This window comes from Pleurodeles waltl, chromosome 6, assembly GCF_031143425.1.
Source record: "Pleurodeles waltl isolate 20211129_DDA chromosome 6, aPleWal1.hap1.20221129, whole genome shotgun sequence".
Taxonomy (NCBI): domain Eukaryota; kingdom Metazoa; phylum Chordata; class Amphibia; order Caudata; family Salamandridae; genus Pleurodeles; species Pleurodeles waltl.
Genome location: NC_090445.1, coordinates 124,971,067 through 124,998,216, shown reverse-complemented (window position 1 = coordinate 124,998,216; position 27,150 = coordinate 124,971,067). Strand labels below are relative to the sequence as shown.

The window sequence follows — 27,150 nt, the reverse complement described above, 5'->3', positions numbered from 1 at the left end:
GGGACGAGACCAGCTTGTCCTGCACCCGGCCCACACCCCCCAGTCCGGATGGAAGGGGAATCGCTTCCCCTTCCACCGCTGACATCCCCCGCCACCCCAGTGACATCTGATGACATCAGCGCGCAGAACGCGCGCTGAACTCATCAGAGGTCACCTCTGATTCCAGCGTGATCCCAGAAGAGAAATGCAAAAGCATTTCTCTTCCGATCGGGAGGTGGGGCGGGAGAGACATGAAAGAATGTCTCTCTCAGCATTTCTGCTGCCTGATCGCCATGTGATCGGGCAGCAGAAATGCCCACTAGACACCATGGATTAAAAAAAAATATATATTTCTGCAAGGGGAGCGGCCCCTTGGACAAGGGTCACTTCCTAGGGGGGGCAATTGTTTCTAAGGCCTTTTCTGCCCCCCTGGGGGCAGATCGGCCTATTATTGTTAGGCCGATCTGCCCCCAGAAACCTCTAGACGCCAGGGATTATTATTGTTATCTTTTTTTTTTTGCAGGAGGGGAGCGACCCCTTAGGCCGATCTGCCCCCGGGGGGGGGGCAGAAACCCCCTAGACACCAGGAATAATTTTTTTCTGTTTGTTTTTTTATATCTGGGGAGCAACCCTGGGCAAGGGTTGCTCCCTGGGGGGGCCAAATTATTTTTAGCCCATTTTGGGCAGATCGGCATAATATAATTAGGCTGATCTGCCCCCAGGGGGGCCAGAAACCTTTTAGGTACCAGGGATATATATATATTTTTATTTACCTAATTTTTTATGTATGGGGAGCGACCCCTTAGGCAAGGGCCGCTCCCCTGGGGGGCAAATTGTATTTAGGCCATTTCTGCCCCCCTTAGGGGCAGATTGGCCTATTTTTGTTTGGCCAATCTGCCCCTAAGGGGGGCAGAAACCACTAGACACCAGGGATTTTTATTTTCTTGCGTCAATTTCACGCAATATGAGCGACCCCTTAGGCAAGGGTCGTTCCCCTGGGGGGGCAAATTTACTTTAGGCCGTCCTATTTTTAGTAGGCCGATCTGCTCCCTCGGGGGGCAGAAACCACTTAGGCACCAGGGATTGGTGTGTGTGTAAGTGTTTTGTTTGGGCGGGCAGCCCCTTCCGCAAGGGTTGCTCCCCATCGGGGCACATTACTGTTGGCCTATTTTTGGAAGGCCCATCTGCCCCCAACGGCAGAAAGCCCACCAGAGACCAGGGAAGATTTTTTTTTTCAAAATAAGAGGGTGGAAGTATGGTCATACCCCCACCCCAAATAAATGGGGCCAAAGTTGTTCTGCCCACCAGTGGGCAGATGGGGCCATTACCTCCGATCCACATCCGGGGGGGGGGGGGGGGTTAGAAAGTCTACTGGATGCCAGGGAATTAAAAAAAATAGTGGGGTGGTGGCTACCAACCTGTATGGGCCACATTATGCCCCCACCCCAACTGAAGGGGGTAACAGTCTTTCAGCTCTCCCCTCCCCCCCCCCCCCCCACACATACTAAAACATCTTATCCCACGGCAAGCAAGAGGACATTTGATGGTTTGGGTTTTACATTTAGGCAATGAGAGCTTAGCTAACTCTCAAAATCGTCGCACTTGGAATGTTGAGGGCTGCACCTTGTGGACTTTGGGATGCTGCCATGTAGAAAAATCCACAAGACCTAGACACATCTGAAAATGAAACATCTGGGTGGTGTGCTTCACATGCACCCACACCATTTTCTTACCCACAATGACCTGCAAACCTCCAACTTAGCTGGAAATCACACATTTTCCCACATTTTTGTGATGGAACCTTCTGAAATCTGCAGGAATCCACAAAATTCCTACCACCCAGCATTGTCTCATCTATTCTGATAAAAATTCTGCTGCACTTGTCAGCCTAAAAATGTTTTTTTTCAAACTGCCCTTTTGGACCTGCTGTGGCCCCCCCCCTCAATTTTGACATGTTTTTGGCTCTTCCCTGTCACAGGCACTTTGGCCCACCTACACAAGTGAGGTATCATTTTTACCAAGAGACTGAGGGGAACGTTGGGTGGTAGGAAATTTGTCCCAGTGCGGTGATCCCAGAAATGTGGGGAACATGTGATTTGTTTTTTTAGCTAAATTTGAGGTTTGCTGAGGATTCTGGGTAAGAAAACATTGGGGGGTCCACGCAAGTGACACCTCCCTAGACTCCCTCAGGTGTCTAGTTTTCAGAAATGTCTGGGTTTGGTAGGTTTCCCTAGATGGCTGCTGAGCCCAGGACCAAAAACGCAGGTGCCCCCCGCAAAAACAGGTAGTTTTGTATTTGATAATTTTGATGTGTTCAGATAGTGTTTTGGGTATTTCCTTTCGCGGGCACTAGGCCTACCCACACAAGTGAGGTACCCTTTTTATTGGTAAACTTGGGGGAATGCTGAGTGGAAGGAAATTTGTGGCTTCTCTCAGACTCCAGAACTTTTCACCGAAATGTGAGGAAAAAGTGTTTTTTTGGCCAAATTTTGAGGTTTGCAAACGATTCTGGGTAATAGAACCTGGGGAGAGCCCCACAAGTCACCCCATCTTGGATTCCCCTAGTGTCTAGTTTTCAAAAATGCGCAGGTTTGGTAAGTTTCCCTAGGTGCCGGCTGAGCTAGAGGCTAAAATCCACAGCTAGGCACTTTGCAAAAAACAGCTCTGTTTTCTTTGGGAAAATGTGATGTGTCCACGTTATGTTGTGGGGCATTTCCTGTTGCGGGTGCTAGGCCTACCCACACAAGTGAGGTATCATTTTTATTGGGAGACTTGGGGGAACGCTGGGTGGAAGGAAATTTGTGACTCCCCTCAGATTCCAGAACTTTCTGTCACCGAAATGTGAGGAAAAAGTGTTTTTTGGCCAAATGTTTAGGTTTGCAAAGGATTCTGGGTAACAGAACCTAGGGTGAGCCCCACAAGTCAACCCATCTTGGATTCCCCTACGTGTCTAGTTTTAAAAAATGCGCAGGTTTGGTAGGTTTCCCTATGTGCCGACTGAGCTATAGGCCAAAATCTACAGCTAGGCACTTTGCAAAAAACACTTCAGATTTCAATGTAAAAATGTATGTGTCCATGTTGTGTTTCTTGTCGTGAGCATTAGGCCTACCCACGCAAGTGAGGTACCATGTTTGTCGGGAGACTTGGGGGAACACAGAATAGCAAAACTAGTGTTATTGCCTCTTGTCTTTCTCTACATTTTTTCCTTCCAAATGTAAGACTGTGTGTAAAAAAGACATCTATTTGAGAAATGCCCTGTAATTCACATGCTAGTATGGGCACCCCGGAATTCAGAGATGTGCAAATAACCACTGCTTCTCAACACTTTAGCTTGTGCCCATTTTGGAAATACAAAGGTTTCCTTGATACCTATTTTTCAGTCTTTATATTTCACCAAATGAATTTCTGTATACCCGGTATAGAATGAAAACCCATTGCAAGGTGCAGCTCATTTATTGGCTCTGGGTGCCTAGGGTTCTTGATGAACCTACAAGCCCTATATATCCCGCAACCAGAAGAGTCCAGCAGGCGTAACGGTATATTGTTTTAAAAAATCTGACATCGCAGGAAAAAGTTACAGAGTAAAACATTGAGGAAAAATTGCTGTTTTTTTCACCTCAATTTCATTTTTTTTTATTTCAGCTGTTATTTTCTGTAGGAAAACCTTGTAGGATCTACACAAATGACCCCTTGCTGAATTCAGGATTTTGACTACTCTTCAGAAATGTTTAGCTTTCTGGGATCCAGCATTGTTTTCACACCCATTTCTGTCACAAAGTGGAAGGAGGCTGAAAGCACACAACATAGTAAAAATGGAGCATGTCCCAGTAAAATGCCAAAATTGTGTTTTCTGATTCAAGTCTGCATGTTCCTGAAAGCTGGGAAGATGGTGATTTTATCACCGCAAACCCTTTGTTGATGCCATTTTCAGGGAAAAAACCATCAGCCTTCTTCTGCAGCCCTTTATCCCCATTTGTTTGAAAAAACAAAATTGTTGCTGTATTTTGGCTAATTTCTTGGTCTCCTTCAGGGGAACCCACAAACTCTGGATACCTTTAGAATCCCTATGATGTTGGAAAAAAAGGACACAAATTTGGAGTGGATAGCTTATGTGGACAAAAAGTTATGAACTGCCCCAAATAGCCAAAAAAAAGGCCTGGCACCTGGGGGGGAAAGGCCTGGCAGCGAAGGGGTTAAGAAACCTAGAGACTGAGCTCCCAAGCACAAGAAAAGTAAGGCACAAAGAAGCAAGCATACCAGGATCATGGGTTAGTAAGGCTTTATAAGGCATGGGCAAAGTGATTGGCCCCTGATTGAGCTAGCTCTGTTATACCTGGAGTTTTGACCCTGATGACCTTGAATAATTTTTAAATAGATTGCAGCAAATAGCGTTTTATAATGTTAGTAATGTGTGAAAGTCTATTCCAGACATTTTGCAGGCAAATGTTGTGTTTTTGTTTCATGCAACATCCATAAAAAAGTTTCATTTAGATCAAAACAGGAACTCACATATGAGAAATGGGAGGGTGTCATAGAGATAATTTGCTGTAATATTAATGAGCTGCTTTTGTGTTACAATATTGAAAAACATCACTATCCCTGAAAATTAGCTGTTAACACATTTCAAATTTGGCCAGGGCCCCAATAATCCTTAAGATGTCCCTGTAGTGAGGGGCAGAGAAGAAAGATGGAATTTAGCCTCAGAGGTCTTAATCATATGAGCAGACCACAGGGATAGTAACCATAATGATGGACAAGCTATGCCTCATGGAAGTTAGAAGTACAAGTATTGACCTGTCAGACTCCTGGGGAACAGCAGGAAGCTAAACAGCAGGGCAAGTGGGCTTGGGACAGAAAAAACAGTGATCTGCCATGTCTCTTTTAAACAGAACACTCTTTATTTGATTTGTTAGGTATTGAAAGGGTAGGTTTAATGTATGTAATGGCAAATATGAAAGTTGCCCTTATTCTGATTCTGACTAGGACATTGAGGAATTTGGTCTTCCTTGGAAAGGACATTTGTGTTTTTTGCCAGCGCGTAGTGGCTTTGGGTCAATGAAAGAGTGAAATTGAAAGTTTCTTTCTTTCTTGGCAAATTATACAGTGTTCCTATAGGAAACTACACATTGAAGGCAGTTGATACGTTGTTCCTTTATGAAATTACACATTACAGATATTACAGTTTCAATAGGTTTCTAATTTACAGTACAACAGAGGAAGGACAAGAAGGAAAGACATTTGTCCCAAGACTGAAGCGTGAATCTTTTGGTCAAGGTGCCTTGAGCCCCCTTCCTACCAGGTTTTGAATATAGTGTTGTACATCACTGGTGCTGTAGATACCATATAAACAAGGCACTCGTACTTTATGGATACAAACATTTTATTGAGTGTAATTTTATGAGTATCATCACTTGCAACTAAAGGGCAGAATGAGCTACACATTATTTGGTAGTAACTTCAGCAAGTATCATTCTGCCATAAAGTACCTCCTACATCTACCTACCAATCCACCCGCTTCCACCCCACTGGCTCCAGGAAGCCCTGCTTAACCAACATAGACTCGCAATGTTTTTTTCACATTGCAGACCATATTAAGGATCTACATGTCCCACTGCATGAATCACCTTTCTGTCCTAGAACGTTTGCAGGTGTATTGATGATATAATCCTCAGTATCTTAAAGTATGTGGAACATGTGAGTTCCCTAAGTTCAGTCATTACACATCCCATGAACGGTGCCCATTCAACCTCGTACATATTTAATTTATTTTCTAAAGACATTGAAAGCTTTTACATTCCCAGTGGTTCTACCCATCTTTGATATCTGGTGTCCTCGTTTTCACACAGACGCTTCGATTTGGGAACCCTGGCACCGTGTTCACAGAGAATCTAGGAACAGAAGCCTGGAGCATCCCATTTTCGCCATCCAGAACCTCTGCCATTGCGTATGCAACCTCAGGCAGTGTCACAATAGGTGGGTCAGAATACAGATGCCCCTGCAGCTACACCAGCACATGCCTGCATATATGTATCCCACTCATACAATTGGACAGGCCATGGATTTCTTCCATGCAGTGCCCCTAACTGAGATATGTGAATGTGTATATGTCTTCCCACTCCCCTTCAGAAATCGTCCACTCCAACTCAGCCTCTCAAGTCCACTACTGCAAGCATTTCGTCACTTGCCAATGTGCACCAGAATCTTATATATATATATTTTTTAAGTTTTCTTGTAACCTTTTCCTTAATTAACCATTTCCTAAATATCATCAGATGCCTGGCTGTGTGGGGTCTAAAGGAAGACTGCAGAGCCTAATGACAAATCTGACAATGGTATTATCTCTTTGTCTCTGGCAGACCGAATTCCACTTAAGGGACTTGAAGGATTTATTGTCTACCTTTCTCCTAATCTGTTACAAACTTGAGTTCTCATTCACCAAATGAGCTTTCATCCACAAGTGGCGTAAAGCTCGCATTACCCCCTGCTGAGTAAAACGGTGAAAGGAGCAAAGTAAATCCTAATTTACTAGCTATCTTCTTTCGCGCTGCCTTGCGAGCTCCATTGATGGGAGAAGAATAAAACCGCTGCATTGTCTTTTCCAGCCATTGGATTTACAAGGCATGTGTCCTTACAGTGGACTGGTTTACAAAGCAGACCTGCATCTCAGAAGATTTCTGTCACTCAGTTAATGCTATTGGACTGCCTGGTAATATCCGTCAGTTCTATGAAGTTTCCAAAACCTGCTTTTCTGGGAGACCTTGCTTGGTATCGGTCTTCCTGATCTAGGTCATTGTCCCACTGTAGGAGGCTGGACTGGCTTGTAGTGAGTACCAAGGGGTACTTGCACCTTGCACCAGGCCCAGTTATCCCTTATTAGTGTATAGGGTGTCTAGCAGCTTAGGCTGATAGATAATGGTAGCTTAGCAGAGCAGCTTAGGCTGAACTAGGAGACGTGTGAAGCTACTACAGTACCACTTAGTGTCATATGCACAATATCATAAGAAAACACAATACACAGTTATACTAAAAATAAAGTTACTTTATTTTTATGACAATATGCCAAAGTATCTTAGAGTGTACCCTCAGTGAGAGGATAGGAAATATACACAAGATATATATACACAATAGCAAAAATATGCAGTATAGTCTTAGAAAACAGTGCAAACAATGTATAGTTACAATAGGATGCAATGGGGACACATAGGGATAGGGGCAACACAAACCATATACTCAAAAAGTGGAATGCGAACCACGAATGGACCCCAAACCTATGTGACCTTGTAGAGGGTCGCTGGGACTATTAGAAAATAGTGAGAGTTAGAAAAATAACCCTCCCCAAGACCCTGAAAAGTGAGTGCAAAGTGCACTAAAGTTCCCCTAAGGATAAAGAAGTCGTGTTAGAGGAATAATGCAGGAAAGACACAAACCAACAATGCAACAACAATGGATTTCCAATCTAGGGTACCTGTGGAACAAGGGGACCAAGTCCAAAAGTCACAAGCAAGTCGGAGATGGGCAGATGCCCAGGAAATGCCAGCTGTGGGTGCAAAGAAGCTTTTACTGGACAGAAGAAGCTGAGGTTTCTGCAGGAACGAAAAGGGCTAGAGACTTCCCCTTTGGTGGACGGATCCCTCTCGCCGTGGAGAGTCGTGCAGAAGTGTTTTCCTGCCGAAAGAACGCCAACAAGCCTTGCTAGCTGCAAATCGTGCGGTTAGCGTTTTTGGACGCTGCTGTGGCCCAGGAGGTCGCAAATTGGACCAGGAGGTAGAGGGGACGTCGAGCAAGACAAGGAGCCCTCTTAGCAGCAGGTAGCACCCGGAGAAGTGCCAGAAACAGGCACTACGAGGATGCGTGAAACGGTGCTCACCCGAAGTTACACAAAGGAGTCCACGTCGCCGGAGACCAACTTAGAAAGTCGTGCAATGCAGGTTAGAGTGCCGTGGACCCAGGCTTGGCTGTGCACAAAGGATTTCCGCCGGAAGTGCACAGGGGCTGGAGTAGCTGCAAAAGTCGCGGTTCCCAGCAATGCAGTCTAGCGAGGTGAGGCAAGGACTTACCTCCCCAAACTTGGACTGAAGAGTCACTGGACTGTGGGGGCCACTTGGACAGAGTTGCTGGATTCGAGGGACCTCGCTCGTCGTGCTGAGAGGAGACCCAAGGGACCGGTAATGCAGCTTTTTGGTGCCTGCGGTTGCAGGGGGAAGATTCCGTCGACCCACGGGAGATTTCTTCGGAGCTTCTAGTGCAGAGAGGAGGCAGACTACCCCCACAGCATGCACCACCAGGAAAACAGTCGAGAAGGCGACAGGATCAGCGTTACAGAGTTGCAGTAGTCGTCTTTGCTACTATGTTGCAGGTTTGCAGGCTTCCAGCGCGGTCAGCAGTCGATTCCTTGGCAGAAGGTGAAGAGAGAGATGCAGAGGAACTCGGATGAGCTCTTGCATTCGTTATCTAAAGTTTCCCCAGAGACAGAGACCCTAAATAGCCAGAAAAGAGGGTTTGGCTACCTAGGAGAGAGGATAGGCTACTAACACCTGAAGGAGCCTATCAGAAGGAGTCTCTGACGTCACCTGGTGGCACTGGCCACTCAGAGCAGTCCAGTGTGCCAGCAGAACCTCTGTTTCCAAGATGGCAGAGGTCTGGAGCACACTGGAGGAGCTCTGGACACCTCCCAGGGGAGGTGCAGGTCAGGGGAGTGGTCACTCCCCTTTCCTTTGTCCAGTTTCGCGCCAGAGCAGGGCTAAGGGGTCCCCTGAACCGGTGTAGACTGGCTTATGCAGAATTGGGCACATCTGTGCCCAAGAAAGCATTTCCAGAGGCTGGGGGAGGCTACTCCTCCCCTGCCTTCACACCATTTTCCAAAGGGAGAGGGTGTAACACCCTCTCTCAGAGGAAGTCCTTTGTTCTGCCATCCTGGGCCAGGCCTGGCTGGACCCCAGGAGGGCAGCTGCCTGTCTGAGGGGTTGGCAGCAGCAGCAGCTGCAGTGAAACCCCAGGAAGGGCAGTTTGGCAGTACCAGGGTCTGTGCTACAGACCACTGGGATCATGGGATTGTGCCAACTATGCCAGGATGGCATAGAGGGGGCAATTCCATGATCATAGACATGTTACATGGCCATATTTGGAGTTACCATGGTGAAGCTACATATAGGTAGTGACCTATATGTAGTGCACGCGTGTAATGGTGTCCCCGCACTCACAAAGTCTGGGGAATTGGCCCTGAACAATGTGGGGGCACCTTGGCTAGTGCCAGGGTGCCCTCACACTAAGTAACTTTGCACCTAACCTTTACCAGGTAAAGGTTAGACATATAGGTGACTTATAAGTTACTTAAGTGCAGTGTAAAATGGCTGTGAAATAACGTGGACGTTATTTCACTCAGGCTGCAGTGGCAGGCCTGTGTAAGAATTGTCATAGCTCCCTATGGGTGGCAAAAGAAATGCTGCAGCCCATAGGGATCTCCTGGAACCCCAATACCCTGGGTACCTCAGTACCATATACTAGGGAATTATAAGGGTGTTCCAGTAAGCCAATGTAAATTGGTAAAATTGGTCACTAGCCTGTTAGTGACAATTTGGAAAGAAATGAGAGAGCATAACCACTGAGGTTCTGATTAGCAGAGCCTCAGTGAGACAGTTAGTCACTATACAGGTAACACATTCAGGCACACTTATGAGCACTGGGGCCCTGGGTTACCAGGGTCCCAGTGACACATACAACTAAAACAACATATATACAGTGAAAAATGGGGGTAACATGCCAGGCAAGATGGTACTTTCCTACACCCACCCATATGTAATTATCTAGTACTCTCTTTAACTATTTATTCAGAGGGGTGTGAAGCAGTAAATCAGAACCTGAAATAGAAAATCTTAGAAAGTACTGCTATCTTAACAGTCATCCAAATCATGAAAGACCCTTTCCTCTCATATACCATGTTTGTTGGTCTTTCTATAACTTCTTCAACAGTGGGGTGTAAATAGCTTGAACTAGGCATTCTATATTGAGAGTAATCTGATCCCGTAAATAGATTATCAGTTTACCTGCTCATTGGAGTGGGAGTGATCCTTAAGGACTAGGAGTAGTTTCTGTTTCACCAAGATGTTCAGTGCCAGGGATTTCTAGAGGTTAAATTTGAACCTAGACACTCCCATTAGGAGCCGGAGTACGCGTGGAGGGTTGGGCAATGAAATTAGAATATTATCAGCATATATTGACATTTATTAAGGATTCCTATCTGTTTTAACTTCCGTGATGCCACCATTCCAGCAGAGTCATTCTGCCATTAGCTCCATGGTGAGGGCAAACAGCAGGGGTGAAAGGTGACCGCTCTGCCTAGCCTTTCCATATAGCGAAAAGCGAGTCATTGACTATACCAGAGACTGACAATGCCTTATACCCTTTCATTACTGCGTCATGAAATCTTGGACTAATACAAAATGGCTCCAGCTTTTTTTTCTCCGTAATTGCCAGTTTTGTACATCTTCTCTGCGTTGAGTCAAAATCAGAGTGCATTCTTGCATGTTATATGAATCCCCTTTACATTTTAGAGGCTTCACTTTGGGAGACCTTTGCGTGAATAGGGACAGCGTTAGAGACTTACCCTAACAATATATGTCTGTTACAATTACAGGAACCTTCGCTCTACACTGTCAAAGCTGTCTTCATCCTGGACAACGATGGACATCGACTTTTGGCCAAGGTACAGTACAGAGGTGCAATACGCTGCATGCATGGCATGGGGCATTGGAGAGATGCAGTACTGAATATTTAAGGGCACAGAAGACAAGTGCCTTGGTGTATAAGAGACGTATACAGGCCTAAAGAAATCTACTCGCCCACTCACTATGGCGAGTCAGATTTGATCAGGTCGAAATATTTTTAGCATCTACTCGTCCGTTCTGGCGAGTGAACTTACGCTAGAAGGAACATGTGTTTCACTGTTCATTCAGAAAGTCAGAGCTATAAAGATGCCTTTAAACCTTGTTTTTATCTTGACACATTTGCTGTCTATTCAAGGACAGAGGTAGAATGTCATTTTTGTTTTTTAAACTATTTTTATTGCTTTTTGAGAGGGGGAGGAAATCAAACCAATACCACAGTACAGTATACCAACAGACATATGTAGATTCAATACCAATCAGTGCAAATAGTAACAAAGTACAATAATACCATCAACCAATCGGCCTGCTTAATATTTCACAGTAGTGGGGCTAAGTTCACTTCACCTGGGTGATCCAGAACTGCTGTTATTCTGATCCCTAAATACACTGCTTCTTCCACCACCCTTTGATCATCAGAACCCGCTTCCTTAGAGCAAGCCACCTGAGTCTTCCCCTCTTTCAGTCTGTAACCAGAAAGTAACCCAAAATACTTAGACGTTTTTCTGAATTTCCCCAAGAGCGATTGAGGGATCATCTGTCATCCGCATAGGCGAGCACTTTGGACTCTACTAGCTCCACCACAGCAGGCCTTATTAATTTGTTTCGATGTAGTAGCGTTATAAAAGGATTGCTATAGAGAGCATGGGCTCCCCGCCTAGTTTCCCTAGTATTTAATATATGCTCGAATTCCACCTCCATTGTCTGTAATTTAGCGCTAGGAGCCTGATACAATGCTTTGATAGACTTGAGAAAGCCAGGGCCAAACCCTTTCCAGGCTAGCACTGCCCACAGAAAGGCCCATGAAACCTGATCAGGGGCCTTCTCAACAACAAGTAAAAGCAGACCCATGTTTCCTAGCGGCTTCCGTGATATTTAACAGAGGTATATTACCCTTCTAACGTGGTCCACCGTCAAACTCCTGGAATAAAGCCATGCTGGCATAATGATACCAGAGGGGAAATGACTCTGCCCAGCCTGTTAGCCAACACCTTTGCATAAGTGTTGGCATCAGCATTTATTAAAGAAATGGGCCAGTAAGACCCAGGATTAAGAGGAGATTTGCCCTTCTTCCTAAATATAATAATATTGGTCGTTTCCCATGAGAGAGGAATTTCCCCAGACTGTGACTTTCCAGAAAGCATATCTTTATCCACTACATTAAAAAGATCTTTGGAGAACTCCAGGGGCAGCCTCTCTGGCCCAGTGGCCTTTCCTGAAACAAGTGAGTTCATTGCTTTTGATATTTCCTCAAAGGATATTGGTGCTTCCAGAGCTGTCCACTCCTCTGCACTCATTTGCACATTGTCTAGGGTGACCAGCAAGGCCTCATATCCATACATAGGAGGCAGTGTATCCTCCGAGTTCAGGTTCTCATAGTAATCCTTAAAAACCCCGATAATGCCTTGCAGGGTATCCATCTTATGCCCCTGAGAGTCATAAACAGCATCTATGTCTCTTCCAGTTTGCTTTTGTCGAATGCGATGAGGCTAATAAGCGACCAGTGTTCTCCCCATACTCATACTTACAACATTTCGCGGCAAGCTCCTTGCTGAAATAATGGGTGATCCTAGCCCTCAATACAGCAATCTTTTGATTAATCTCTGTACTGTCTAGCTTCCCCACCACTGATCTAGTCTGTCTCTCCTCAAACAACGCCATCTCCTTATATAGCACCTGGATAGCAGCTCGCTTCTGCTTCTTTTGAAACAAGCTAGAATTTAGAGTTTCGCCCATAATGCCAGCATTTAAAGCACCCCACAAAACATTTTCAGAAACCGCCCCCCTGTTAAAACCCAGAAACTCATTAATCCACTTGCGCATATGATCTAAGTACATTTCATCTAGCAAGAGCTTCTTATCGAACAACCAGTTCCCCCCCTAGATTACCAAGCCCAGTATAAGAAATTTCCAACACTAGTATGATATGATCTGATAAAGCTCTGGGAATCCTCTCTATATCAACCCAGCCCCTAAAAGAGCTAGGCCCCCGCAAAAAACTCTAATTGCACTCATTTATTCTGTGGGCAACAAAAGAAGGTGTTCCGTGGGTCTGGTGCCTTTAGCTCATCCCAAACATTAATTAGCCCCTGATCCTTAATCAGCCGCTGCAAAGCCCTGTACACTAATGGTCCCTACCAGTACAAGGGATGGTTTGAAACAAGCCCCTTTTAGTATCCAAATGAATATTAAAGTCCCCCACAAGATAAAATTTTAGTTGCTGGAGTCAGTTTGTCTGTTTTACTAATTGCTTCTTATCTTATCCTGGAAAGTGGTGTTTACATTTCTTTCTCCTAATACAATTAGAGGTTTTTGTCAAGGGAGCAGTCTGAAAATCATTGTGAAACAAAAGGCTGAAAGACATCAGTTTTTTATTCCTAACACGCAACATTTAAACAGCTTGTAAATGAATACAAGTATTTCAAGATATATCCTGCATTACAAAATATTTATTTTTTGGAATTCAGAAGTGTGATGCAAACATAGATTTAAATAGGAGCAAAACAAATCAGACCACTTTACTTGGTGATGTGCAAATGACAAATATTTGCAGAAACTCGATTTCCAAATATTATACATTATATAGTTTTATCAGTAAAACCACGTCAGTCGGAAATGTTGTGGCCACTTCAATTGAAAATCTTCTGATTGCAAATAAGTTTGCTACCACTTCATGCTTCAGGCATGCATTTATTAGAATTGATAGATTTTAAACATGATTTGTTTAACGAACTGAGAGGCCAGTCAGCAGTCATCTGTATCCTATATGTGGCTAGATTTGTATTATATAAAAATCACATTCACTAAACATTTTTGAAGAGTGTAAAGCAGTAGACCTCCAAGATATTACCCCCATGTGAATGCTAATATAAGGCACAAAACCAGGAAACGTCCCAATAAAGAGATAAGAAAGAGGTACAGCTCCAACAACTCGTTTGTACCATTGTAAGGGCACGAACTAGGACAGTATACTAATATAAAGGTATGGAGAGGATACAAAACTAGAGGAGTGCACCAATATATATGAACAACATCCGGAGACTAAACCAATGTAGAGGCAAGAAAAGGGTATCTGACTGTGCCAACAAGGAAATGGTGCAACACCCGGAGACTGTACTATGCTAAGTACTGATGTAATGGTAAGGCTAGAGGGACGTTCTTGTAAAGGCAAGGAGATGATACAGCATTAGGAGACTACAAATAAAACCCTACGACTAGGGCACAAGGCTTGGTGATTGTTCGAGGTGTAAAGGCATGGATATGGTAAACACCAGAGTATTGTTATTAAGTTAAAGTAAGACCAAGGTAAAGTTCCATTGGACTGTACCATTGTTAGCAAGAAGAGATCATAACACTATTCAAGTGGCTGAAGGTGTTTTGCTGGCATTGGGATGGAATGAGTATGCTACTGGTCTGATCAAACAAATTTAAGTGACTAGCAATGATCCCGTGTAAATGGGTCATCTGATAAGGTTATAAAATTGGGACAACTGTCTCATTCTGGAAATCAGCACACAAGCACTCACTTCATCCATCCACATTCACCAACATACACGCACCCACCTTCCCCGCATTCACGACACTCACACACGCACACCCCCACCCTCATCCCCTGTCGGACAATCACTTACTTTGTCCGTCAAGGAGGTTTCCGGGAGGGGACGGGTCCAGGCACTTCCACAGCCGGAAGCGCCCAGCCATGAAAACACCACCACGCCGTATTAATGGTCGTAGTGGGGTTTCCTTTTGGCGTGGCGGTGCTGGCGGGGGAACCGCCTCTTCCCCACTGACCGCCAGCATGACCGCTGTCGGATTTCCACCCGATTTCAGGCAGAAATCTGATGGCAGCTGTAATGCGGAGGTCTTAAGACCACCCAGCACTGGCGGTCTTTCGGCGCCTGCGGCTCTGGCTGTCTTGTAAAAAGACCTGTTGCTGTATAGTTGAAGTGGGACAAACAAGACACCTTAGCTCATGAGCCCTCCAATGTGTTATCACAATGATCGCACGTTGGTTATATTTTTGCTGCCAACAGTGATTTCAGCACCTCCTTTACTCTGCTGCACCCCTTCAAAGAATTCACGTTGCTTCCTTGTCTGCCTAGTAAAATCCACAATTTCTTTAGTCCCTTTTCGTTTTGGGAGTAAAGCTTTTGCTCAGTGTATAGCAGTTTTAGCAAGCATTTGATTTAAATTGCATAAAATAGTTATTGTGGCTAATCTACAAAAAACCTTTGTCATTTAACTTAAAAAGCTTAATTGAATGTCTTCCTTTGAGATAAGTTTCTCCACTATGTTTGCAAAGATAAGGGAGTGGTACGGCAGGCTACACATGACTTCTTCACGGGCACGGCGTAGTAAATGCCCTATTTGTTGTTAGGACATCACTGCTGTTATCAAAACCTGTCTACCACTATGATCTACAAATTGCTTTAGGAGTAGGATATATGGAAAGGAAGGATATGAGGTAGGGATGGGGAAGGAAGGGGAATAGAAGAGGATGGCTGTGAGGGCTTAAGGATAGAGAAGCCAACATTTTGCTGCAATGGGACATAGGTGCTTGAAAAGGTAAGCTTTGAGCTTCTGAAATTTCAGCAGGTTCTGCTCTTCTCATTGGATAATTCGAAGAAAATTCCACAACATGGATGCCTGAAGCCCTATTGCTGCCTGCCATTTGTTTTCTTTGGAATTCAGAAAAGGAACCTAGGAGACTTCCAATTATTTTAGCTGCTGGTGTGTATCTATTTCTGTATATAGGATGCTCCAAAGTTGTGGATGACTATGTAGGTGACACAGAGTTTTGAATTTCAGTCAAACACCAACCAGAAGCCCATGTAGGTCCCTTAAGGTCATCATGCTTAATAGAGTAGTGATTGGATAAGGAACTGGATACGTTTTAGGTTACCTGAAGCTTGGAGATCAGGGGAGTTGAGGAGCCAGTGTCAAAGGCATTTAGATATTGAGGGAATTATGGCTAGAGTGAGGGTTGCATAGAGGTATGTTTTGAAGGGAGTGTAGTCTTGTTACAATTCCTGAGCATTTAGTTAATTTGTTTTGCAAGGGTACCGTATAATCAAATATTACACCAAGGTTTTGTGCTCAGTATTTTTGCATAGGTGTTTGTCCTACCGTGTGCATGCAGTGGAAAGGAAGGGAGTGGAATAATTGGTGCTAGGGCAATTTGTAGACCTCCTCGAGGAGGACCTCTTACGGCAATGCAATAATTTGCAAGGCCAAGTTTTCTTTTCTTTACAAGTAAGGTCACAGCACAGTGGCCATTCCCCATGATATCTGTCCTTTCTTAGTGGGACAAGAATGCTTGAGGAGTAATGGGAGTCACAACCGGGATTTCGTTACATTTCTATCAAGGCCCCTTTTTGTCTAGAAGCCTACAAAAGGTGTGTTAAAATGGTTTTGGAAATCATCTAACACAAAACTGTGTTTAGCCCTTTCACAATCTTTAAAAGAAATGCAAGAAGTCCAGTAGAGATAATTTGAATAATGCTTTTTCTTTATTAGGTCATTTTTTGGGCCAACTAATGGCTCCCAAAAGACCACAAAGTTGAGATTGGTGGTTACTAAGTCAGTTCTAATTTACAATTCTGCAGAGATTCGTGACCTTCACTGACTTTTGGACTGAAAATACATTTTAAGGGGCCCCCTAGATTCTTCCCCTGAGCTTGGCCTGGGTGCCACATGTACAATGTTTTGTCCTATGAATTTGGGCTGTCTCTATCCAGGCTTTGATGACTATTTGGGCAAACCTCAGCTGAAGTAATATTGTTTACTCAACCTTGGTGTCCGAGTCTACTAGTCTTTATCCTAACACCATCTACTCACTTCTGTCCTGTCGCCAATTGAATGCCATGTAGATGTAGCCCTGTTGTCGTTCTCTCAGTTGCCACTTTGTTATTTTGAATACTTATTTTCCAAAAAGATATTGCTCAAGCCACGTTTCTGCTGAAGTCCCGGTCAGTGCTTGAAGAGAAGTCTACTTGCTGATAAACCTACACGTCCTCTAAACGTAACAGGCAGTACTTCAGTCCATAATATTGTTGAACATTCTTTAAAAAATTCAGATCATTTAAATAGTTGTTCATCTTAACTTTCCATGAACAATATAGTCTTGAGCCATGGCTCCACCAGTTCAAGCTGAACTGGATTATTTACTTTTAACTTGAGCAGGCCTCCCCATCTCTTGTTTTCTATGAGTAAGTGTACAAAGTCCAAAAGAAATGTTTGATATGTTTCAGCAATCATCTGTTCTAGACACAGCCTCAATACAGATGTTTAGAGCAAAAGAGTTGCACCACTTGGTTCCTTTGAGCTCACTGTATAACTCCTTTGCAGCCTGTTGATAAATGCCTTCTGTTAAATACAAGATTGTTAATTAAGAATGCACTACTTGCCTGTAATTGTATTCTTGATATTGAGCTAGCTATCCTGTGGCTAACAGAATGTTGGCTGTTTTATGACTGTGCCCCAGACTTTTTAGATCAGATCTCTCTTAACTGCAAGATATAATGCTTCAACAACACTGACAGAAAGGCACCTGGCTTGCAGTCATCTTTAAAAACAAAGCTTATATCCTCTAGTCAGAGTTGTCACTCTTGTTTTTTCACTGAGCTGTTTAGTTAAGTGTTCCTTCAGTGACATTCTCATTTGAATTTGAATTCTCAATAATTTTAGTTGTCAGCTTTATTAGCGCACAGCCAACACACATGCCTAACACAACCTGTTCTGACTAGAAAACACAATGCTAGTTGGGCAAACTAAGCCTGAAGGCCTTGACATCAAGAGGAGAAAACCCACTGACACTAATCAAAGTTCAGCGTTACTACCACAAAGATTTGGTATTCAGTTCTGCTGTTATGCTGTTTATCAAATCCTGAATTTGTAGGCTCCACCCATCATTATCAGAGGTGATGCTGTATGTGTTCACTTCTTGCTAGGATGCTGGGTACTTGGTCTTAGACAAAAGGTGGGCCTCGTAATAATCCTTGTTGACTTTCAAAGGAAATTTGCTTGGTTGAGCAATTAAGGCCTTAGACACGGGAGGTATTGTGTAGGTTGAGTTTGCTAAAGTATAGCACAATTATTACAAACAAAGTAAACATTAAGTTTAAAGCACAGAAAAATGAAGAATCATTTAGGGTAATTTAGGTAAAAATAAATTCAGGTGGCAGTAGTCTCAGCCTTCTAGTCCTACGCATTCGTAACCCTCCAGTCACCACAATCTTGGAAAACTTCCTTGAAAATCAAGTGAACTGGTAAGGAGCTCTTTCACCTATATCCTTAATTTAAAATGGCTGCAGTCCCTTTTTCACCAAGGCATCTCGTTCACACTATTTTAGATTACCACATCGCTGGACATCAAAATCCGACACAGTTGTCACATGCCCTAGCTCACAAAAAGCACACTTTCAACTGGCTATCCACAGAAAACTAAAGTCGACAATACCTCCTACAGACTTTTGGATAGTCGTCCTACCTCTGGTAATATGATTAGAGCAGGCCTATTTAAATATGCAGTAACACCGAGAACTCCTAGAATAACCTTTCAGGTTCAGGCTACTGTTCTGCAGTTTGGTTTGGTAGAATGCCTCTTGTAGAAAACTGCAGGCTAATTCTATTTTTTGAAAGTTTAGCACTATGGGCCTGATTCTAACTTTGGAGGACGGTGTTAAACCGTCCCAAAAGTGGCGGATATACCACCTACCGTATTACGAGTCCATTATATCCTATGGAACTCGTAATACGGTAGGTGGTATATCCGCCACTTTTGGGACGGTTTAACACCGTCCTCCAAAGTTAGAATCAGGCCCTATGTCTTCAACAGCTGTCTAGGGTGCTAAAATTCTATGTAGGTGCCCCAATGCCCTCCCTTCTAAAGAAAGTCAAACCATTTCTTCCAGAAAGCAACTTCAAAACTTCTGTTCAAGCATCTGTACTCTTGTACCGTGATGGTGGTAATGCCTTACTCCATGGCCTTTCAGACTTCACACTGGCATCTCTTAGGAACATCCCACATGCTGCAACACGTCTCGTCCAGCATCTGAAGAAGTATGATCACATCACCCACACACTGATGGAATTCCATTAGCACCCCTTGGCAGCCCGCATTTTCTTCAAAACCAGCTGCATCATTTACAAAGTAATCACAACCAGCACCCTGCTAATCTTGCAGACAAGTGCACCATTCGTCGTGGTTCCTGGCACACCCGCAGACAGGACAGCATCAGACTGCAGACAAGAGAGAAGACATTTTCCATCTATGCACCCAGTATCTGGAACAGTATCCATGTATCTACCAGGACTGGCCAATGCTGCTCTAATGTAGAAAAGAGTTAAAGATTCACCTCCTTTAAAGTACACTTCATCACAGTGCATTACCCGTTCACAACCATGCTTCCTCTGTGCTCGCCAACTGTAAGTTTGCCTTTGACCATGTACAGAGCTTTTCTGCCTTTTGGCTAGGATTGTGCTATAGAAATAGCATATGCATACATATATCCATATATACATACAGGTGTCAGAGAAGAACATCTATGATGGGGCTCTGAAGGGACACCAAGATTACAAGTCCCCCGTGTCACAGTAAAGTGGATAGACACAAGCTGAATGAGCCAATACATTGGCAGACACATACTCTTAGTATATGATACCTGAACATAAGCCAAGGAGTGAGACTTGGAGACAGGCGAGGGTGTAAAAAATAAACTGAATATCACTAGTTGTAAGAAATGTTAAAACAATGAAAAAATTGAGCCTACCTGATGTGCTGCTATAAAAGCGAATATAGCTCATGTCTGGGGTGGTGGGGTTGAGCTGGGGGGAGAGGTGGGAGAGGTGGCTTGGGCAAGTACCATGGAATGGATAAATTGCCTCAGTGATGACAATACCTCAGAGACTGGATCCAGGTCTCAATCATGTGTTCCGCAGGACTTTTGTTTTGACCCCACACCAGCATGCAAAGCCTTTGCATCAGCAGCATGGCTTCATAGTGGCATTGCTGAGTGGAACCTTGGCTCCCCTTGTTCTGCTTCATGATTCCGTGTTATGATATGTGACTGCATTACCTTCACTACATTGTGAGCTTTGCACCATTTCTGGTCAGAAAGGAGGAGCTAAGGAGCCCAAGGTGACTCATGCTTTGTTTCATTTTTTGAATAATTACATTACCGTTACCCTATTTGTAATTAAATATTCCTTTGTCAAGTATTTTATTGTTAATTCATTTTGATGATGTAGTGGCCAACATTGTAGTGGAAGAGTTGTAGCGGTCAGGTCAGGTAGTGGGGGCAGTATTGTTTGGGGCATGCTTTGCTGCTTGCCATTGTTCTGTTACTCCATACTGCCACAAAGGAGAGCAGTGCAGGGAGCTTTGTTTAAGTATGGCCTGGGCGGCCCGTCCATCTAGGGCAGCTGTTGCCACAGTAACTCTGAAGTCTTTGGTGGTATGAACTGGTCATGGTCGCGCTGCATGGAGTGATCTCTGAACCAGAAGTGTGGAGAAGGCCCAAACTGTATTGAAAACAGGCACTTCCAGGCTCCCCCCGTCTGTTCCATCAACGTAGTCTGTTTTAGAGTCTAGACATATTTTAGATACATTCGGTTTGGAATTATGTTCTAAGAAAAGGCCTTCTAGAGAATGACTTTCTGCCCTAAGAAGAAATTTTGAATCAGAATGAGTAACCACTATCTTTGGATTGATATTCATGACCCAGTTTCCTAGGAAGTTTGTAATTATCATTGCAAGTAGCCATTTCAAGCAGCTAGTCATTAAATCGTGGAGCTGGACCTCTGAACCCAGTCAAAACGTTCTATGTATACCAAGAAATAAGGCCACAGCCACAAGTTTCCTGATGGATCTTGGTAGGTGCAAGACAAAGCCCAATAATGCAGTCGTTGGAGAAGTTATTATTTTACCATCAATGATCTTTGATAAGGAGTGGCAGATGTGATCCCCGTAACCCTGCACCCCTGGACAGCCCTAAACTAGATGGATACAATTTGTGTGAGCCACATGGCATTGTCCTCAAAAAAAGGTGTCTTAGCAATTTGGAAGTGTGATAAACATGATGTAGGAACTTTAAGTGTGTTAACTTGTGCCTGTAGTTCATTGAGACCACGGGTACATGGTAACAACAGTTTAGCGAGCCCCTCTTGTCCAGAATCTCTCATTTATCTATTAGTCAAGCCTCTCTGCTCTTGATATATATGTTAACTCTCATGAATGTAGCCATTCCAAAAAGTTTTGATACCCAGTGTTATGCATCAGTCATTATTATAATCTGAGTGAATGTTATGAATTCTACTGGCATGTCAGCATAGCGTGACTAAGTCTAAAGTGCGTGAATATGTCTGGGTTCACTTCCCCCTTTTTCTATTGTTATGTAGTAAATAATTTCTTGTATTTATACAGATGTCTTAGCTATGGCTGTCTGGCACTATTCAGACAATCGGTGGAAGTCATCTTGCTTATTAATTGCAAAAGTGGGTTATATCACAAGAGGATCAGAGGAGAGTAGATTGAGGGACCCTAGTTTCTTTGCTCATCAGTTGCTACTGTCTCTCTCATTGTTGATGGCCTACAGGACAGGGTTTCTGCAGCGTCCCCTCCATCACTTGTTCCCTCTCTATAAACAAGGTGGCAGCTATGGGGGTCGGTTAGAACCAATGCTTGGCAAAGTGGGCCTGGACTGCATATAAATACAGCCAATAATCCTGTACAGCAACCCTACCTCTCGTATGGGAGTGTCAGTATATCGCAATGTATACACAGTTGACCCTCTCCAAAGATTCAGTAAAAAAGTACTGAGAGGAGAGTGGAAAGAGGTCATTTTGCAGAATTGAAATACTAAACAATATATATGAAAGCTTTGGTAAAATTACCATTTTCATTATTGCAATTCTACCCACAGTAGATAACAGCAAACAAACTAATCTATCAGCTTGCCCTTTAAGATTTTCGATCACCGCACCATAATTCTCTCTGATTTCAACAATGCGATCAATATGTATCTTGATTCTCAAATCTTTAGTAGTGTCTGAACAACTTCAAACTAGGTTTTCAAGATCTACTGGCAATGTAGGTGGTACAAGTGGGAAGACTTCCGATTCCTCCCATTTAATGGAGATGCCTATGTGTCCCCGCTAGCTTAAATTTGCTTGAATTATGGGGGTGAGGTTTGAGGCGGGACTTTTAATGGAAGTAAAATGTCATGCACAAACATGGATGGATGAGAATTTTACAACTATGGAAAGACAAACTTCTAATAGCAAGCTAATGGATCCTTTGAAAACTCAAACAGTAAATGGGAGAGCGACCATTCCTATCCTGTCCAAGTATCGAAAGAATCTGAGATTCATTTATTGATCCACACTCTGGCCTGGAACTTGAGCAGCCTCTCAATATATGCATCCAAATCAACTGTGTGAAACACAGCTGCTAGGAAAGGTCATACAGGGAAGTCAAAAGACTTCTCAGCATCTAAAACCCTCAAAACGGCTTCAAAATATGGTCTTTCCCATCTATGGAGTCCATCAATTTGGCAGGTACTTTGGCTAAGATTTTGTTGTCTGCATGTATTAAAGATACAGGGTGATAAGAGAGACAGTGTTCGCTGTCTTTTCCTGGTAACAGAAGTGCTGTCTGGTTCTGTAATGGGTAGAGAGAAATTCGGATTTTCTAGAGATTGATTGTAGACTTCAAGAAGATGTAGAATTCTGCTGTTATTCTCTCTTTCCTTGAAGTCTTTCCTCCGGGTAAAATCTTTATGATAGTCTTGATCTTGGATAGTATGATGGGGTCACACAGAAAAAGCCTCTGGGAATCTTCCTGCCCCTTAAGCACCACTCCACCCAAGTATTGGCCAATCTCTTTTTGCACAGGCTGTTGCCTTGAGGTATACAATTGTGTATAATATATAAAAGATACCTCTGGTATGTTTTGACTGTCTGTGACTACAGTCTGATTGGTGTCTATAATTCCTGTTATTGTTTTGTTTTGTTTCACATGTGTATTAGCCTGGTGAGTGTCTGACCAGGCTCCTCGCCCTCTCCATACGGTGGGGCCAGCTTATATTTGCAGAAATAAGCAGCTATCTGCCATCTTGAGTTAGCTTTGAAGTAAGATATTGATCTATGCTTGACATTTAGGATAACCTGACTTCTCATGTTGTTTCACTTCTCGTCATCTAGGTGTTGCCGCTGCACGTGTATAGACTTCAAGACCCCAGTTTGTTTCCCTTATGAACACCTTAAAGGTGCCTGAATGAGAGGGTGCTCTAGTACTGTATGCATAGACTTTAAGCAGTGTGCCAAAGCAACAAAAAACTTGCAGTTAACATAAAGGCGGAATCCTGGTCCCGAGGAAAGCTGGGGACCCTGTATGAGCCCAATAACACGGCTGAAACATGTCAACTAGGGGGATGCTGTAGCCATCTCCATAATTGTTTTTAATATCCCCCTACAATCAAGTACTTTACAGGGGTATCTACACGGATTTTTAACCCAATTTGTTAGATCCCTATCACAAACAATAGAAGGCATTCTCCCCTCCCAAAAAAGCTCTCCCTGCAAACAGGTAAACCATCCGTTCCTATATGAATTGTGGACAGGTGTGGCAAACCCAACCTAGGTTTATGGGTGAAGGTTTGCCTTCCATTTCTATGAAACCTGTATGAGACATCAAGGCATTCTCACATCTAGGCAGTTCTATGAGGGATAACACTTCACGTTATGGCTGTTTGTTTGATGAATGTCTTGGAATATGATTCCTAAATATAGGATACTGTCTCAATATGGAGTATTGTATTGAGAAACATTTTCATACCATACGAAGGAGAATTATTAACTCTGTAAGAATTTTGTAACTACTGGTGCCTCTCTTATTTTTTGCTAATTTGAAAGTTAAAGCTGAGGATTGGATCATTTTGGATTGTGCGGTGCATAAGAATTTGGTTGTCCCACAGTAGTTTTTGCTTCACACCTTGATTGCCTGTTTGTTTATAAACCATTGCTTTCACTGCCTGACTCGGGGTCGTATCCCAGGATCAGACTTTCCCTGTAAATGGTACTGGACTAGATGGAGGTTTCCCCTACTCTTACCCTACTCCCCCAACCTATTGCAGACAATGGTGCTTGCATTCACCTTCATACGCATGTGGAGAAATGGTGGTGTATCCGTATTAGGGCCTTATGTATTTATGAGGGTATCTAGCAGTGCTCTGGTCGTCACCAGATATCTGCCATCCAAATTCATGTGTCTCCCCCACCTTAAAATCCAACATTTTACAGATCAGTATACACTTCTTTCTAGAGTAGAAACTGAAAGACTGCAAGAACCTATTTGCTCCCCATTTTGTGGCAGACTTCTTCAGCCTTTGTGTGTGTTTTGAAGGCATGTCCATGTCTTTCCAGATAGACCAACACACACCTGGATTTGTGAGGCTTTGTCAACCTCTAATGTTGTATGATAATAGGGAGAGCTTTCTATATCGTCTCTTGTCGGGCATATAGCCAAGCTTCATGATATTCGTGACTGGATATATGTGTGTGTGTTGGAGTTCCCAGCTTGCAGTGACACCCTCTCCCTAACTACAAATAACCATGCAAACTCTCCCATGTTCCATCCACGTTAATCCACAACCAATTGGTGAATAGGTTACCCCAAATCGTATCTCAGAGTCTAATCAGTGATACACACATAGATTTGTGGGTTAAAACCCACACCCTGATACAGTTAGTGCAATATTTGATCGTACTAGATGTTACAGTATAGTGCACGGCATATGCAGAACCTTCAGCATTATTAAACAAATCATTGTTCAACCAGCAGTAAGAAACCTCACTCTGAACTCTTGTGCTTGGGGTGGTCGTGTGGCAGACAGCTTATCAAAATACTTTCAACTGGGAGGCTGACTTGACTGAAGATGCAGTGTCATAATTTGTGCCCTCTGGTCTTTCCCTATGCCACTGACATTTGTGGATTGGGAACATCTTGTCTTGTTCTCGCTGGATGGTGAATTTAGAGCTTTCTGCTGCTTTTGTGAAGAGATGGACCTGCGTGTGAATTTTTATTTTTATTTTATCTGGGTGGAGCATGGAGTAATTGGCATCATGAATTCATGCTGTAAATTCTGCCTATAAGTTTATCCTGGGCCCCTGCGATTGTATTGGGGTCTTTTCTCTTGCACTCCAGTCCCATCAGTTTAGCAACCGGGCAATTATAGGTCTCTGCTGCAGACCCAGTGCTGGCCTTGGGCACTGGAGTGGTGTGTTGTTTCCATCACAAATAGAACTCAAAGGAGGATGCTGTCTGTCCCAGCTTAGGAGGCCCCCTGCCTTCAAATGAAATGTGTCTCTGCCTGTAGTCACTTCTGCTCACAGCTTAGATGAAATATGTCAGATGCTCTGCTCAAAGAGTCACAGCTCTTAAAGCCATCATGTCAGGCTCTGCCCGAATTGCACTTTCATCCCCTCTCAAATTCCATTCAGTAAGTAGTTTTTGGGTTCAGGGGACCTATCACATCTTTGACGACGGCACCTATGCTGTAAGGGTACGAAAAGCACTGGCATGCTTTTTCTCAGTGCCCAGACCACAAGCCATTTTATTAATCCCTCAGTGTGAACTTGTCAGAGGCAGCTGTTCAGCAGTCCACGCCAGGAAGGCACTGAGGTCCCAGTGTGGAATTATTCACAGGATGACCTCGGCACTCTTGATTGTTTTAAAGTCCTGGCTATTGCCTCCGCTTGTAAAATATTGTCCTTTGCATGCAAAAAATAAAATCAAGAAGAGGGGGAGATAGAAGTCTGTGATAACCTAAAACTTCCAATCCTAACCGAAAATAGATCAAAGGGAGTGGGTAACACAAAGCACAAACTACTGCAAAAATCCAAGGAGAGTGGGTTCCCTCAAGAAACCTAATCCAATTCGGAATACCTTAAGGTTTGTTAAGAGACCCTCACCCACCGTAGTACCTCAGTGGCATGCTTCATCATCGGGTCGACATACAGCCACCTAACGTGTCTTCGTGGGCTCACCCTCCTCACTGTGGGAGCACTTCTAAAATGGAAAATGGATTACTAGAGGGATCTGGGAAATGTGTATTAAAATTACCTCCAGTGTCCCTAGCCTGATTTTATTATGTGACCGGTGTAGGAAGTTGGCTCTGTATATACTGTTTCAAAGTAAAAAATAGCGTGCACAGAGTCCAAGGGTTCCCCTTAGAGGTAAGATAGTGGCAAAAGAGATCATTCTAATGCTCTATTTTGTGGTAGTGTGGTCGAGCAGTAGGCTTATCAGAGGGTAGTGTTAAGCATTTGTTGTACACACACAGGCAATAAATGAGAAACACACACTCAAAGACTTACTCCAGGCCAATTGGTTTTTATACTGAAAAATATATTTTCTTAGTTTGTTTTAAGAACCACAGGTTGAAGATTTACAAGTAATACTTCAAATGAAAGGTATTTCACTTAGATACTCTAGGAACTTTGAATAATCACAATAGCATGTACAGTCTTTGTAAAAATGGCAATCAGCTATTTTAAAAGTGGACACAGTGCAAGTCTCAAAGTTGGGTCCAAGGTAGCCCACCGTTGGGGGTTCAAGGCAACCCCAAAGTTACCACACCAGCAGCTCTGGGCCGGTCAGGTGCAGAGGTCAAAGAGGTGCCCAAAACACATAGGCTGCAATGGAGAACAGGGGTGCCCCGGTTCCAGTCTGCCAGCTGGTAAGTACCCACGTCCTCGGGGAGCAGAGCAGGGGGTTTTGTAGGGTACCGGGGGGGACACAAGCAGGCACAGAAAGTACACCCTCAGTGGCACAGGGGCGGCCGGGTGCAGAGTGAAAACAGGCGTCGGGTTTTAGATAGGAAGTAATGGGGAGACCCTGGGGTCTTTTCAACGATGCAGGCAGGCATAGGGGGGGCTCCTCGGGGTAGCCACCACCTGGGCTAGGCAGAGGGTCGCCTGGGGGTCGCTCCTGCACTGGAGTTCGGTTCCTTCAGGTCCTGGGGGCTGCGGGTGCAGTGTTGTTTCCAGGCGTCAGGTTCCTTGTTACAGGCAGTCGCGGTCAGGGGGAGCCTCTGGATTTCCTCTGCAGGCGTCGCTGTGAGGGTTCAGGAGGGTCGTCTCTGGCTACTCACGGGCTTGCAGTTGCCGGGGAGTCCACGCTGAGGTGTTGGTTTTCCGCAGGTCGAGCTGGGGACGTCGGGTGCAAAGTGGAAAATCTCACGCTTCCAGCGGGAAACATGAAGTCTTTAATGTTGTTTCTTTGTTGCAAGAA

At 43.9% G+C, this 27,150-nt stretch overlaps 1 protein-coding gene across 2 annotated transcripts in view; it reads left to right on the top strand.

Moving 5' to 3' along the window:
• The window catches only part of COPZ2 (COPI coat complex subunit zeta 2), a 69,896-nt gene that overhangs the window by 5,585 nt on the left and 37,161 nt on the right, over positions 1–27,150 (top strand). For both annotated transcript variants that reach the window (XR_011204737.1, XM_069237526.1), the window contains exon 2: positions 10,613–10,681. Coding sequence is in view for 1 of the 2 variants with exons in the window: in XM_069237526.1 (XP_069093627.1) it covers positions 10,613–10,681 (69 nt within the window). In the remaining variant the exon portion in view is untranslated. The remainder of the gene's footprint in view (positions 1–10,612; positions 10,682–27,150) is intronic.